At 54.2% G+C, this 15,850-nt stretch overlaps 2 protein-coding genes across 2 annotated transcripts in view; both read right to left on the bottom strand.

The window, feature by feature from the left end:
• The window catches only part of SERPINA1 (serpin family A member 1), a 42,181-nt gene extending 40,186 nt beyond the window's left edge, over positions 1-1,995 (bottom strand). The window contains exon 1 of the mRNA XM_066277624.1: positions 1,853-1,995. The gene's annotated coding sequence lies outside the window, so the exon portion shown is untranslated. The remainder of the gene's footprint in view (positions 1-1,852) is intronic.
• A 2,078-nt stretch (positions 1,996-4,073) lies between these two features.
• Positions 4,074-14,179, bottom strand: SERPINA11 (serpin family A member 11). The gene is made up of 5 exons (XM_066277623.1): positions 13,904-14,179; positions 9,444-10,089; positions 8,152-8,407; positions 5,305-5,452; positions 4,074-4,486 (listed from the first exon to the last, which is right to left on the bottom strand). Exons 2-5 carry the CDS (start codon positions 10,084-10,086, stop codon positions 4,283-4,285), a joined length of 1,251 nt encoding a protein of 416 aa, XP_066133720.1. The 5' UTR covers positions 10,087-10,089; positions 13,904-14,179; the 3' UTR covers positions 4,074-4,282.
• Between the last annotated feature and the right edge of the window lie 1,671 nt (positions 14,180-15,850).

Genomic DNA, 15,850 nt, shown 5'->3' with positions numbered 1-15,850 from the left:
AAATTGCTGCCCAGATGTGTGAAGGGCGCGGGGCCCGAGAAGACAGCCCAGGCTTTCAAGAAAGACCTAACGGCCACATCACAGGGGCGAGGCCAAGCAAACCAGGCCTCGGAGGACCGAGACCCCACCACGCCTGGATCGTGGGGGTCTTTCTCTACTCCACCTGCCCGAGAGAGGAAAGTCAAATCTTTTGAGGAAGGTAATCTCCAAAGCTACCTAATCTTTCATACACATTGTCTGGCATTCAATAAAAAATGACCGGACATTTTGAATTACAGGAAACATAACTGAAAACTAAGAGAAAAAAAATATTAGATAAACACAAGAATTCAGAGATTGGAGTTACCAAATACAGATTTTTAAATAACCACGCTTATTTTGTATAGTGAAAGAAATGAAAAGGTAGGAAAAAAAACCCCACAGAGACTTCATTTTAAAAAGAATCAAATTCAAACCCTAGCACTAAAAGTGAAGAACTGGAAGCTAACTGAAATTCAGAATTCAGTGGGTTCACTTAACAGAGTATCAAACACAGCAAAAGAGAGTTGGAAACAGAGAAGAGGCAAGTAGAGACGCCCAGCGGAAGCCTCGGGAGCAAGCTGCGTGGGAACGCAGGAGCGCGCAGCAGAGACGAGACGCGCAGCGCGTGCCGGGAACACCTAACACTCGTGTCCCCGCGGTTCCAGAAAAAGCAGAGAGAATGGGAATAGAAGCAGTTTTTAAAGAGATGGTGTCTAGGAATTTTCCAAAGCAGACATCAAATCACATATTCAAGAAGTGATATGAACCCTGAGCTGAAAAAATACGGGAAAAAGTGCACTTCGGGACGTCATTTTAAAATGATTGAAAGATAAAAACAAACAAAAAAATAAAACACAGAGAAAAATTTTAAAGCAGCCAGAAGGGAGAAGAACGTCATTCCCTTCAAAGGATAATATTAGGACTTATAGACAACTCTTCAAACCAAACAGTGAAAGTCAAAACATAACAGAACGACATCTTTAGGCCACTGAGAGGAAACATCTGCCAACCCCAGATTCTAAAGCTGATGAAAACATCCTACAAGAATACAGTCCAAATAAAATAAATAAATAAATTTAAAAAGGCCTGTTTCAATGACTCTGATTTCTTGATCATGAAAACAGCGACACTGCAAGTCTTTTCCATAATTAAATATTTTTAGGGTGTTTAGAAATGTAATTTAGGTGTCGGGGCTGCCGCGGGGATGGGAGGAGGGGGCCGCGGAGGTCTGGGGGGCTGCAGCTGGAGGGCAGAGTCCCAGCTACCTCTCCCGCATCTGCTGGTGGGACCGCATGACAGACACACATTAAAGGCAAACAAAGCAAAACAGGCAAACAGCTACCTCTGAAAAACAGAGCTGGAGGATTTGATTCAATATTGAGACGCATTGTGAAGCTGCATTAATTTAGGCGATGTGGTGTCGACGCAGGAAAAAGACAAACAGTTCGACGGGATGGTCACCAAACAGTCCAGAAGCAGACCCACTCCTGCACGGTCAGCTGTGAACCTCTGGCCCGGCTCTTGGCTGGAATGAAGGGAGTAGACATTTTATGGCCATTTTCATGGGCTCTGTGGGACCCATGGAACCTTGAGGTGGGGTGACAGACACCCGTGGCCCCAGTGATGTTTTCAGCACGGGATCCTATGTGTTCATGTATGTTGTACCCAGACAGGGGCTTAGTCCCAATCTTCAAAACCTAAGTTACCTGCCATCCAGCGACAAAACAAGTATGTCTGAGACCCCACAGCATTCCAAAGAGGGTTCAAACCCCACTGAACAGGGCATCAAAAGATCGTTAAAAATAGAAATTTTAGGTAGCTGTTGACTTACTGTGAAAGGGTCAGGTTCTTCCAGATGGTTAAAAGGTCCGTTTGGAATCTCCAGTTGGGAGAACTCTTACTCAAGTCCCTGGTGACTGGAGTCCCCGGTGACTGGCAGGGCAGCCAAAGGCGGGAGGGAGAAGCCGCTCAGTGAATGAGGGATCACCAACAAGGCGCTTTTGTGGAGCAGAGCCCCAGGGCGTCACCCATGCTGCCTCCGCAGTTCCAGCCCTGGGCCCTGGCCCAGAGCCTTCCTGTCAGTGTGGCTGTGTCATAGTGAATGTCCCTGCCACCAGAACGGGCTCGCCCTGCAAACTAAGCCTTTCCTGCCCAGGCACAGTGCCTGACGCCTCTCCATCCGCACCTGTGGGTTTGGGGGAAGTGCTACCTACATGGTTTCGCTGGGAGGGGTCACATTTGACACCTGTTCCAGTGGCCACTTGGGATCTGGACATGCCCCAGAGCTGAGCTGTGCTCTGCAGGAATGAAGGACAGCCCTGGTGGCTGGGGCAGCCGGACTGATGGGCCAGGAGGGAGAAAAATGTTCGCTGCGCACCTACGACGTTTCTGGCATTTAATGTGTCACACTCGGGGCTTCGTTTGATCTTCACAGCCGTTCTGTCAAGTGGGTTTTATACTTTCCATTTTGCAGGGGAAACGGAGGCACAGAGGGATCAAGCAACGCGTGCAAGGTTGCCCGACCAGCGGGAGGTTGTCAGAATCCGCCAGAGTCGGAACTCTGCGTCCATCCACTGGTTTCCCAAGGAGAGAGGAAGGAGGAGTAGAGAGAGCCCATGCTGTGTGCACAGGGTGGACGAGGTCAGGGTCCCTCCCGCGAAACCGTCACACACAGGTGCGCCTTTATACCCCGTCCTTCCCCGAGCCGTTTCCTTCCCCGAGCCGTTTCCTTCCCCGCCTGGGTCTTTGTCTCAGGACCCCACCCTGTGACAGAGCTCCCTGCTGTGGTGGAGGTGGGGTGTAGATAGGGCCAGAACAGAGCATGTGGTCAGAGTGGACCTCACAATGTAGTACCTTCCTGCCGGCCCCCACCCGGGCTTCACCCCGCTCGGCCTTACCTGTGCCTGGCTGTTGGAAGGCTCTCCCAGTCACCACTGTGTCCTCATCCACACCTGCCCACGAGCCTACAGGTAACCCTGCTGTCCACAGGGGGAGGTTCAGAGCCTTTACCCTGGCATCGAAGCTTCCAACCTTTCACCTCCGCGTCACCTTCCACGGTGACCGTGACCTGAACTCGCTGTTGCTACAGAACTGGTTTCCTCTTGCTTTACCAGAACGGCTTTTCCCTTCCTTTCCCAGGGGGCTTTGCTGTAGCGTGTCTTCCTCACCCTCCCGGATGACCTGATTTTCAGATCCAGCTCAGGGCTCACCTGCTTGGGATGCATGTTGGGGGTGGTGGGGTTCTACCACTGAGGTTTGGGGGTTATGACTGCTTCCTAGACATGCCCCACCTACAGCCACCCTCTAGGTTTGGGCACCGACTTCATTGTGGGATGGGTATTGTCACACTCGGTATATAGAGGGTGGGGCAAAAGACACTTACTGTGGTCTATATAGGAAATAATACAATAATTAATAAATAATAATACAAGAACAGTGTTTTGCATACTCTCCACTGGCACATGCGTTTGCCCCACCGTGCGTGCAGCTCAGCTGACATCCCTTTGCGCTTCCCCACTAGGGTCAGGCAGACGCCCCTGTAAGGCTGCGGGGGGCGCAGTGCGGGCGTGGGACTTCTGACTTCTGAGGGATGCTCACTGCAATCAAACACGCCCCAGTTCACCCCACTGACTGAGTAGCTATCTGGTCTACACGCATTGCCACGCGGCATGAGAACCTTCCCACTTCCTCTGATCTCCGGGTTGCCCTCGGACATGTGATTTGGCGCGTTGGACACGCCCATATGTGCGCTGGTCCATCCTTGCACCCTTTCTCTTAATGGAGTTCCTGCCCTGGCTCTGTCTCTGTCCCCTCGCAAGCTGATCTGGACCCCGGCGTCTGGGCATTGACAGTCCAGGACGCTCTCACTTGGCTGTACAGTCAACACCGGCCACTGCGGAGGAGACTTCGATGTCCTCTGTGCCTTCTCCTGGGACCCTCACCCGGAGGACAGTCAGGAAAGACCCGTGGGACGGCGGTGGTAGTGTACGCCTCGCAGGAAGCCACAGCAGGAAGCTGTTCTGAGCTCCAGCTCTCTGGCCCCAGCTGGCACCAGGCTCAAGGAGACTGTAGAACAGCTGGGACAATGAGGTCAGCCCCCCTGTCAGCACTGCTCCTCAGTGTTCACAAAGCCCCAGGTCACCTTTATTAGGATGTCTGCACCCCGACGAACTGGCCCTCACATCACCCGGGGTGCAGGCCAGTGCTGGCCCGCCTGCTTGTTCGGCAACGGAGACACAAGACCCCCTGGCCTCCCGCCACGTCACCCTGCAGCCGGGTTGACGACTTTTCCCAGGAAGAGTAGGCTCTGGGTGGTCACTTCCCAGAGGAACAGCAGGAAAGGCCTGTTGAAGTGGGCGTGCGGGGCCGACGTCACATTCAGAGACCGGGGCTGGGAGAGGAGGCCCGAGGCAGCCGCCGCCCGGGTTCCCCGCTCGCTCATGTCCACGACCGCTTTGTGTGACACCTAGAAGGAGGACAGAGGGAAGAGGCGTCTCAGGACCCCTCAAGGGGACAGATTCCACCCTGTGAGCCACTCAGAGGAGGGAGGAGGAGACTCCTCTCATTCAGTCCTTACAAGCCCCGCCTTCCAAGAGAGCAAGACCAGCCCTTGTTTCATCTTTCCCTCTCCCCGCCTCTCCCCCTCTCTCCTGTTTTAGGGACTTGCCCCGAGGGTGTGTTTGCTCCTTGAGAACACAGATAAGGTTGAGCCTGGCTGAGGGCTGCCTGAGCATGAGCCAGGCTGCAAAACCCAACAGCAACCTGTAGGAACACTCCTCAAGCACCCGGGGGCACGGGGCAAAGACCCGAGTGTCGCTTTCCACCCCGGCCTGCAGTGCCTCTCCAGGCCTCAGTTTCCCCGTCTCTCAAATGGCTTGCCCCGCCTCAGCACCTCAGGCAGTGGTTATGAGCTCAGTGTAAGTGGGTTGCCTGTTGTGCCAGGCTCTCTACTCTCCACAGCGATGACGAGGGCAGAGGGAGGTCCACTGCCCATCCTCGGAGAAATAGAAGGAGTAAACACAGAGCTCATCCCACCCCGAGGGCAGTAAGACTTCGTGGAGGACCCCGCCATGTGTCTGTTGAGCACTCTATGTCCTTGCTCTGAAGAATATGGAGAGAGAGGTGGGAAGGGTGCTGCCCAGGAGAAGGAGCCTTCGGGATTGGGGCTCTAAAGAGCCAGAATAGGAAAAAGAAAGGCAAACCTGACTTTGAACTATACCCCTCATGGCCAAGCGGAAAGGCGCGTGCTCGCTCCCACCCCCACGCCCACCCCCACCAGCTTACCCTGGAGATGGTTTTGTTGAGCTGTCCAGTGATTCCTGACCAGTCAGCTTCGGAGTTGAAGATGTTGGAGAGACCAATGTGGGGAAGGATTCCCTCCAGGTTGTATGTCCCAGAAATGGAAAACCGTGGCAGATGCAAGTCCAGCAGGCTGAGAGAGAACCAGACAGGGAGGGGTGCTGTCTCGTTGCCGGTGCTGCTCTTGCCCGAGACGCTGGGCAGTCGAGCTTCGGGAGGGGAAGCGTTTCCCAGAGTGAAGGGAACCAGCCTTCCCATGGTGCTCCCTGCTATGCCAGAACATCCCACAGCCCCAACATGCCCAAACCCCCTCCTCTTCAGATGTTATAGACCTCCTGTGATCTCTTCACAGACCCTGTCAGGCTTCTTGTGTCTGGATCTGAGCAGACCCCTGGCACCGCCGTCCGTCTTTATCTTGGGCACACTGCGGGAGAGCTTTCTAGGTGCCCAGCACCGGGCGTGTTTTTCTAAAGCGTGACTGATCGAACGCACATCATAGCCATGTAAGGCGCATATTGTTAACATTCTCCTACCTCCACGTCGGATTCGCCAGCAGGGTCTGTCGGCCTAGCTTTGGAACTATATCTTTAATCCATCCACAGGCAACCCTCCAACGCAAGCCACCACCGCCTCTCCCCTGCCCGAGTTCCAGGGGTCTGATGAGAGAAGGTGGCTGTAGAGTGTGGGTACAGATCGCGGGATGACTCTCTCTGTCCCTGACGTGCCTAGACATCATCACATCACCATGTTCCCTGGGTTCAACTTGCAAGTTGCTTTGGACGCAGAGCAAATCTGTCCTTTTTCTTTTGGGGGATTATTCTTCTTCCTTATTGTTTGAAGGTTACTAGGGCACCTGCAAGCTTGGCAGGTTGATAATAACCAGCGTGGAAACGTCTGCCTCTAATGAATTCAGCTTAGAGACCCTAATTCCGGTTGGGGAACTGTGACCAGCTTAACTCCTGGGGGCAGTGTGAGGGTCCAGATGCCCAGGTGAAGTGTGGGCGGCCGGCAGTTGGGGGTTAAACTGTGAAAAGGAGGAAATGGGGGTGGAGAACGGGCAGAACTTGGAGGGCAGGCCCCGCCCTTGAGGGGGTTTGGGGCAGAGTCCAGCAGAAGGGTCAGGGGACAGCCCAGCACACAGTCGATGTCCGACCAGTGTGAATGAAGAGGAGCCCTTTCCAGGAAGCGTGAGCTCCCTAGGCTAGTGACCTTCCTCGCAGCCGGGTGTGTGTGTGGGGGGACCCGGCGGTTTGAAGGTGTCATGTCTGAAAGCCCATGAAAATGCTGCTCTACTGTTATAACTCTGGCAAAAGAACATCCGAGATTTATTAGAAAAGCAACTTGGACTGGTTTTGCTTCTTGAAGGTCAAAGTAAGAGGTCAAAACGGATCCTTCCTGGGGGAAAATCTATTGCTCCAGAAGACTCTATGATACTTCCTCGTGAGAGGGGGGAGGCTCACGACAAGGGAGCATGAGACTGCGGTGTTGGAATCAGGAACTGATCAGAGCTGGGTAGACTCATAGACAACAGGGACAGCTCCTTAGACCCTGGCCTCTGTCCTTGACCTGTGTTCTTTTCTTTGGTACTTGAATCTCTGCCCAACACAAAACACCCTTTTCTATGCCTGGTACGGCAGTGTGGTTGGGACACTGAGAGAAGGCTGGTGGTTGGGAGAGAAATCTGGGTGGACTCTGACTGCTCTGACCAAGAGGATGTGGCAGAAGTGACATTTCCAAGCCGAGGTCTTAGGAGAGCAGGAGCTCCCACTCCTGGTCTGTCGGAACACTGCGGGCCCGGCGCTGCCCTGTAGCAACATCACTGATGCCGAGCCGCTGTGCGGAGGACCAGGCTGGCTTCGTGGAGACGCCGCATGGCGACCGAGGGATGCCTGCTCAGCCCTTCGCTGTGATAGCCGCCCGGCCCAGCACCAGACATCCGAGCGGGCGTCCTCAGGCCCCAGTCCCCGCCATCGTCTCCCTCCAGCGCAGGAGAGACCCCGAGTCGGAACTGCCTAGTGAGCCTGGTCCACTCACAGAATCAAGAGAAATAATAGATGTTTTTTCCCCACCATTCCACTTTGGGCTGGTTTGTTATACAGTAAGAGGTAATTAGAACTCAGGGCCAGATTTCAGCCCAGAGCTCCCTGTAAAGAGACGCCCCAGGAAGGAGGTGGCTCGTGAAGGCGCGGCCTTGGCCAGCTGAAGAGGCGGACACTGCTGTGAGCAGAGCACGGACCGGAAAGCAGGGGCGAGGGGCGGGGCTGCGACCCGCTGAGCTGGCACCTGGATTCAACAGTGCTCTTCACAGTGTTTACTCTCTTTCAGAAATGCTTTAATTGAAAAAAAGATGCACTTTTAAGAAATACACACTGTTCTGTGGGAGTCATAGTTATTCTTAATTATTGTTCTTGATATAGTTTTTTTTTTGGGTTGTTTTTTTTTGCCACATTTAACCACCTTCTGGTGGTGTTATTCTTTGGAAAAGGGAGAAGCAAGAGGAAAGGGGGCTGGGCAGAAGGACGCAGGATGGGCAGAAGGACGCGGGAGGGGGTAAAGACTCATGCCCGGGGAGCACCTCTCCTGTTCCGGGAGCACTCAGGGCTCCGTGTGTATTAACTCAGCGGATTCTCCGAACATCCCATCGTGGTGGTTACTATAGCCTCAGTTTACAAAGGAGGAAATCTGAGGCCCAAAAGGCAAGAAAAGCGCCCGAGAGGTTAGGTTGTTCAGCCTAACCTGGAGGCTGGACTCTTGCCATCGGAGTCCATAAAGAACAGCTCGGGGTTTTGGACCGGGTCAGCCGGATCCACGTCCTTCTGGTTTGTCACTTACCTGGGCAGGAGCCGCTGGCTCCATTTCCTCAGGGTCTCGGGCTGCAGCGAGGCCTCCACCTGCTCCATCTCCCCCGGGTCGGGGAGGACCAGCAGGGCCACGGCGTTCCCGCTGAACTCTATCTGCAGCACGGTGCAGGCCATGGCTGGGTCGTAGAGGAACCTGTGCATCGCCTTCTGCTGCATCATGGGGGTGCGGGGAGAGGCCCGCTCCTGCTTCTGGCTCTGGTAGTGATGGAAAGGGCGCTTCCACTTGGCTTAGGACACAGAACCCATACAGCCGTGAGCACACCCTCCGAGAGAGCGCTCTGGGCAGATGCGCTCTGAGCCACGCTGGTTTGGTGACTTTCTCCTGGGGGTGAACGTCTCAGGCACACAAGTGATCAGGAGGCCAGAACGTAGGTCTGGTTCAGCCACCAGAACAAGTCCCCAGAATCTGAGCTCTAAGGGCGTATGATTCTATTCCATTTCAGAGCGACTTAGCATTCAAGAGGGGGAAAGTATTTCCATCGATCTACTAAGCACCTTCCATGTGTCAGGCATTATCTCTTTAGAGCTCCATCAAAACTAATAGTAAGCACCTGACCAGGCGGTGGCGCAGTGGATAGAGTGTTGGACTGGGATGCGGAAGACCCGGTTCAAGACCCTGAGGTTGCCAGCTTGAGTGTGGGCTCATCTGCTTTGAGCAAAGCTCACCAGCTTGGACGCAAGCTTGCTGGCTTGAGCAAGGGGTTACTCGGTCTGCTGAAGGCCCGCGGTCAAGGCACATATGAGAAAGCAATCAATGAACAACTAAGGTGTCGCAACGAAAAACTGATGATTGATGCTTCTCATCTCTCTCTGTTCCTGTCTGTCTGTCCCTATCTATCCCTCTCTCTGACTCTCTCTCTATCTCTGCAAAAACAAACAAACAAAAAACTAATAGTAAGCAAGTTTTGTAATTTCTGTGTCAGAGAGGCAAAGTCGAGTCTCTCTGTGCATTTATGAGACATTCTCAACTTGCAGACCCATCGGCAGTAGAGCAGGGGTTGGGGCCCGACTCCGCCTCCCCAGCTCGTGTTCGTGGCAAACACTGAGTGACTCCATCTAACCACCCGCCTCTAGACAACCACAACCTTCAACACAGAAGTTGGAGGGCCACCCTCTACGTCCCAAGTCCCTAATATTCAAACTGAGAAAAAGAAAGAATTTAGTTAACAAGATGGAATATGTAATGCAAGCAAGCGCCAGGAAGGTCTGCGTAGAAAGGCGGGGGTGGCCGAGGTGGCCCTGGGCCTCCCGGGCGGCGCTCACCTTTGAAGAAGATGTAGTTGAGGAGGACCATGAGGGTGTCGTCGCTGAGCTCCTGGAGGCAGCCCGCCACCTGCCCGTACGTCTGCTTTCTCACGTAGTCGTTGATCTGCCGCCCCGTGGTGGCGGGATCCGTGAAGTTAGCGGAAAGAGCAGAAGCCCCGTACAGCTCCCGGACGTCGTCCAGAAACTGCTGCCGGGGCTGCAGCTGCTTGTCCAGGAAGAGCGAGCTGCCCACTTTCAGTTCAAGTTTGGGGCTGGGCAGGTCAAGGGTGCGGACGAGGCTCTGGAAGCCCCGGTGGATGTCGGCTGGCGGGGTCTCCGTGAGGTTGAAGCCCAGGCCCTCCAGGATCTGAGTGGAGGTGTCGGTCTGGGCCCCGAGAGAGAGCAGGGCCAGGGCGGTGGAGATGCTCACTGGAGAGAAGAAGATGTTTCCTGAGGTCTCCACTGCCAGCCGCTTATACAGACGCAGAGCAAAGTTGGTAATGGTGGGTGTGATTTTGTGGTAGGTGGGCACGGGCTCTGACAGCTGACCAGCGGGGGCTGGAGGCATCCCTGGACTCTTATCTCCATGGGCAGGAGAGGGCTGGTAGTGGGCGGAGGCCAGGATCCCTGCTCCCAGTAGCCACAGCCACGCTGGCCCCATCCTCTGAAAGCAAGACCTTGAACACATCACTCTCTATAAACGACATCCCAGCTCCCCATTGCTCACACAACAAACCTCACACCCAAGCTGTACCCCACAGGCGTCCCAAGGGGCCCTGCAGAGGAGGGGTTGGGGGACGGCAGGCGGGGCTCTGGACACGTCCCCCCGAGGCTCCAGTTAGCACAGCGGCTCTTTATCTGCTTCACACACCGGTGTGTCTCTACGATGTTCGGAATGGGACTCTGGGCTATAAAACAACTTCCGTGGCCTATTTTCCTTCCTTCCTTCCTCCTTTCTTCCTTCCCTCTCTCCCTCCCTTCCTGTCTTCTTTCCAGCCATTCTTTCAATCATGTGTTAAGTTTCAAGGATTGGGACGATGCCCAAAACTCTGGAGCAAATGTTCGGGACACTGTGACAGTGAGTGTGGCCCGGCCTCCCTTGCATCTCGGTGTGGCCGTTAACTATAATGTTGCCAGTTAGAGGGGAAAGGATGTTGTGGGCAACTCCTGGGACAGGTCCGCCCCGAGAGAGGAGCGCCCTCTACCCTGTGACCTTCCATGGCCTGCTTGTGGATAGCATGACCTTGGGGACCTTGTGGGCAGAGCCCTACCCACAGCCCTAGAGCAGGCAGCAAAGGTGGACGGTGGGTGGGGCCTGGGGGCAGACAGGAGAGACAGATCAACTCAGCTCCGCCTCCATCAAACTTGTCACACGCAGTGCTTCAACTACATCAGGGGTCCCCAAACTACGACCCGCGGGCCACATGCGGCCCCCTGAGGCCATTTATCCTGCCTCCGCTGCACTTCCGGAAGGGGCACCTCTTTCATTGGTGGTCAATGAAAGGAGCACATTGAGCATCTCATTAGCCAAAAGCAGGCCCATAGTTCCCATTGAAATACTGGTCAGTTTCTTGATTTAAATTTACTTGTTTTTTATTTTAAATATTGTATTTGTTCCCGTTTTGTTTTTTTTACTTTAAAATAAGATATGTGCAGTGTGCATAGGGATTTGTTCATAGTTTTTTTTTATAGTCCGGCCCTCCAACGGTCTGAGGGACAGTGAACTGGCCCCCTGTGTAAAAAGTTTGGGGACCCCTGAACTACATCTTAATTGATCCAGAGGTTTGGGAGAGATTTCTGTTATGAGTTGAACTGCGCATCCCTGCACCCCAAATTCATATGCTGAGGTCTTAATCCCCAGTATCTCAGAGTGTGATCTTGTTTGGAAACTGGGTCACGGAGAGGTCATTAGTTAAGGTGAACTCAGTGGATGGGCCCCTAGTTCAGTGTGACTGGTGTCCTTACAGAAAGGGAGACTTTGGACATAGACACGCTCAGGAGAACGTCATGTGAGATGAAGGCCGAGAGCTACAAGCCAAGGCCTGCCCAAGACCCCAGCAAACCGCCAAAGGTCAGGGTGAGGCCCACGACAGCCCTCCCTCCGCCTCAGAAGGAACCAGCGCTGCCCACACCTTGATCTTGGAATTCTGGCCACCAGAACCAGAGACAGACAACACGTTTCTGCTGTGGAAGCCGCCTCGTCTGTGATCCTCTGTTATGACAGCCCAGGAGGCTAACACAGGACCTCTTGTGCTTTATTACAGAGAGGATGTGGGAGCAGGCCAGCCCTGCTTCAGGCTGGAGTGCAGCTCAGCTGGAGGGGAAGCTGCAGTGTGGACAGGGCCTGCCTGCTCACTCTGCCTCCGTGTACTGCCCCCTCCGTCTCAGTGCCTCCCACACATCCCCACGTGTGCACAGAGCACACGGGGCCACAGTGCTCACTCTACCTCTGTGTACTGCCCCCCTCCATCTCAGTGTCTCCTGCACATCCCCACGTGTGCACAGAGCACACGGGGCCACGGTGCTCACTCTGACTCCGTGCACTGCCCCCTTCCGTCTCAGTGCCTCCCACACATCCCCACGTGTGCACAGAGCACACGGGGCCACAGTGTTCACTCTACCTCCGTGTACTGCCCCCCTCCATCTCAGTGTCTCCTGCACATCCCCACGTGTGCACAGAGCACACGGGGCCACGGTGCTCACTCTGCCTCCGTGTACTGCCCCCCTCCCCTCTCAGTGTCTCCCGCACATCCCCACACGTGTGCACAGAGCACACGGGGCCACGGTGCTCACTCTGACTCCCCGCACCTCGACGTCCCCCGTAGGGAGGGCATCTTCCCCCTGCTCTCTTCAAAACAGACACTTCCCCTGGCCCGTTCCGCAGGGGCTGTTCACTGCTGACCAGCCGGTTCTTGTTGTGTGTTTGTCCTGATAACGTCTGTGCCTTAATCAGCACCTTGAGTGCCGTTGGCCCAAACCAGCGGCCCCTGGATCAGTCACAGACTCCGACTGTGTGGGAAAGAGCGTATTTTTGCAGGAGGATTGTGTTGCCTGCTGCCCCGACCGCTCCGCTGAGCCTGAAGGCCGGTCGTCCGGAGGGATGGATGTAACCTCATATGTAACCCCGTCGTCGGTTATGTTGAAACTGGTCAAAGTGCTGTGGGCAGTCTCCCAAGGCCACGTCCTGCCTGCCTGCTCCCTGCCTAACGGCAGTTTCCATTCCCAATGTGGGTTTCCTTTCGACGGGTGATTTGGAAGAAGCAGAACTGGTCTGCCCCTGGGGAAGATAAGAAATACGACTACCACGGGACTATTTCGGGCTTATCCTTTTTGTCCCGTTGAGGTCACTACAGTTTTCAACCTCCTGCGTGCCAAGCGCTCCCAGGCTTGCCGAAGGACGCAGCTCCCGATGAGGACCAAGTTATGAGGATAGGGGCCTGGGTCTGACTCACAGCTCAGGAGTCCCTCACTGTCTGGTTCTGTGCAAAGGAACCTCTCTCTCTCTGAACTGCTGTCCCTGTTCGCAAAACGCAAATGATAATGTCTACCTTCTGGGGGTGGGGGTCCCTTGAGGATTACAAGACTCAGTGCATGAAGCACCTGGCACAGGGAACGTACACAGTGTTCATTTTCACCCCTTTCTACTGAGTCTGGGTGTAATTATAGCCCATGTCCTTCTTTCCTTTCTTTTCCGGAAAGATCCCAGAGGAAAATTAGGAACTCCACTAATTCATTATAATATTCCTGTCTATTGTTCATTTTCTGTTTTGGGGATGTTAGCTAGATTGTAGCTGGTGGCGTCCCCAGACAGAGATGTTCTATAGTGCAGGGGAGGGTCGAGCACGAAGAGGGGGTTTGGGACCATCTCAAAGACTGGAGAGGGAGTGGCGCGGGCGGGAGCAAGCTCGGAAAGGCTAGGGCAGTGGGCAGTCCCGCCTGATGAGCGCGGTCCCGCCCCAACGCCGCCGGCTGGGAAACACTTGCTCCGTGTCCTTCCATTCAACCCTACGAGACCCTTAAGACACGGATGTTGTGATCCCCGTTGTACACGTGGAGAAATCGAGACTCGAGGTCAAGACGGACACCTGTTAAGTGGCGGGGGCGTGACTCCAAGTTCAGACCAGGGCTCTGAAGAATGACCCTTTTCATGTGACCGAGCTTCTAGTCAGTTTGCTACAGCATTCTAGTCACTTTGCTTTGGGTTGTGTTCTTCTGTTTTCTGGTCTATCAGCCAGGAATACCGGGAGTTCCTCTCTCAAAATTTTTGAAGACTAATTTATTTTTCATAAAAGGCCATTTAAAACCTGACGCTCCAACCTCAAACCTTAGAAGCAGAACATCATGGCATATTTTCTTCAAGGGACTCAGTTCTCCCATCCTTGCTGTGAAAGCCAGAGAGAGAGAGAGAGAGAGAGAGGGGCAGTGCCCGCCCCGGCCCGCCACCCCACTTTCATTCCCAGCGCAAGCACGGTACTCACAGCAGGGACCCTGCGCTGGCCCGGGTCCTCACCGCGTCGCCCGCGCCCCACAGGGGAATGGTGTTTGGCGATCACAGCAGCCAGTCAATATTTGTCCAGTCAGTTCCTGGAACCAGAATGAAGACAGTGCGCAGCAAACAGGCAGGGACCTGTTTGTCAGAGGCCCCGTCCTGCCTGCCTGTCCTACAAAGAGTGGGCTGGGATTCCGGGCCCCACGGGCGGGCATGAGGAGAGTCCGAGACCAGGGCTGACAGCAGGGACCTGTTTGTCAGAGGCCCCGTCCCGCCTGCCTGTCCTACGAACAGTGGGCTGGGGTTCTGGGCCCCACGGGCAGGCGGGCGTGAGGAGAGTCCGAGACCAGGGCTGACAGCAGGGCGTCGAGGCACCAGTCGTTGTTGACCTTTGATGAGTACTTTGTGCATTCCAGCGGTGTCCTTGAAGGGTCACTCTCGCAATAAAAATGCAAGATCTTAGCTAACCGTGTAGTGGCCACCACTGCATAGTACGTGCAACTGAAACCATCAGGCTGTGCTCCTTGAACTTACACGGTGATGCATGTCGATTATTTATGAATAAAACTGTGGAAAAAGAATGTGAGAGAGGCACTATCTTCACTGCTTTACCGATGGGAAACTGAGGCTCTAGCTCATCACCCAGGGGGTGGGTCTGCGCTCAGAGACATGCCTGCCTCCCCAGGCAAAGCCTTTACCACCACTCCACACCATTCAGGACTTTCCTGATACTTTAAATAAATATAGTCCACATACAGAAAAAAAAAAGGACTGGAAGGAAACCCAGAAAATAGAACAGAATCTTCTCCCCTGCTCTATTGAAAACCCCATAAAATGGACATTGACCTTCATTTACCCAAGTATCACCCAAGACCTGGAGCAAAGCCTAGAATGAAATAAATTTTTTTTTTTTAATTTTTCTGAAGTTGGAAACGGGGAAAGACAGTCAGACAGACTCCCGCATGCGCCCGACCGGGATCCACCCGGCATGCCCACCAGGGGCGACGCTCTACCCACCAGGGGAGATGCTCTGCCCCTCTGGGGCGTCGCTCTGCCACGACCAGAGCTACTCTAGCACCTGGGGCAGAGGCCAAGGAGCCATCCCCAGTGCCCGGGCCATCTTTGCTCCAATGGAGCCTTGGCTGTGGGAGGGGAAGAGAGAGACAGAGAGGAAGGAGGGGGGATGGAGAAGCAAATGGGCGCTTCTCCTGTGTGCCCTGGCCGGGAATCGAACCCGGGTCCCCCACACGCCAGGCCGACGCTCTACCGCTGAGCCAACCGGCCAGGGCCTGAAATGAATATTTTTTATGAGTGAGTCTTCAGGTGATAAAATTGAGGTGACTTGTATGTTCTTCTTTGTGGATTTTTGCATTCTCTTAATTTCTCACAAAGAACACGTATCTCATTTATAATAAAATAAATAAATAAAGCACTGTTAAGGGGGATTAGTTAATCAGGCCCATAAACCTTTTGCTTTAAAGGCAAGCTCGTCCAGGTTGGCACAGTGGTTGCAATCAGCAGGCACATTTAAAACATGAGGGCTCCCAGAGACTGGGTCTGACTCTGCAGGGCGGCGGGGTGTGCCTCTGGCCTGTCTGGTGTGTGAGGCCCGAGAAAGTCCCGGGTGGAGGGCCTCAAACTGTGTGTGCTGGACAGGTGAAGGCCACGCCCCTGTGGGCCAGGCACTGATTGGGTCAGCTACCCCGACCAACGTTTAAGAGCCTGCCTGTGGGTCCAAAACAGTGCTGAGAATCCTCTGGGAGATTTATAAAGACACACTTGCAGTATGAATACACAAGAGAGTTGGAGTCCATGGCCAGAGTTCCTTTCTCACCGAAGGGGAACCAGTTGACTCTTGGCTTGCACCTCGATTATCTGGCTCTTTAACCTTTCATACGGCAGGGAAAGAAGAAGCAACTCTGGATGTGTGTGTTTT

The sequence above is a fragment of the Saccopteryx bilineata genome, chromosome 4 (genome assembly GCF_036850765.1).
Source record: "Saccopteryx bilineata isolate mSacBil1 chromosome 4, mSacBil1_pri_phased_curated, whole genome shotgun sequence".
Taxonomy (NCBI): Eukaryota; Metazoa; Chordata; class Mammalia; order Chiroptera; family Emballonuridae; genus Saccopteryx; species Saccopteryx bilineata.
The sequence above is the reverse complement of the archived record's forward strand: the minus strand, read 5'-3'. Positions and strand labels throughout refer to the sequence as shown.

Excerpts from the sequence above, each read along its gene's own strand:
- SERPINA11 (XM_066277623.1), bottom strand. The coding sequence starts at position 10,086 with ATGGGGCCAGCGTGGCTGTGGCTACTGGGAGCAGGGATCCTGGCCTCC. Across the intron at positions 5,453-8,151 it reads AGCCAGCGGCTCCTGCCCAG|CCTGCTGGACTTGCATCTGC; the intron begins GTAAGTGACAAA and ends GTTCTCTCTCAG. Across the intron at positions 4,487-5,304 it reads TCAACAAAACCATCTCCAGG|GTGTCACACAAAGCGGTCGT; the intron begins GTAAGCTGGTGG and ends TCCTCCTTCTAG.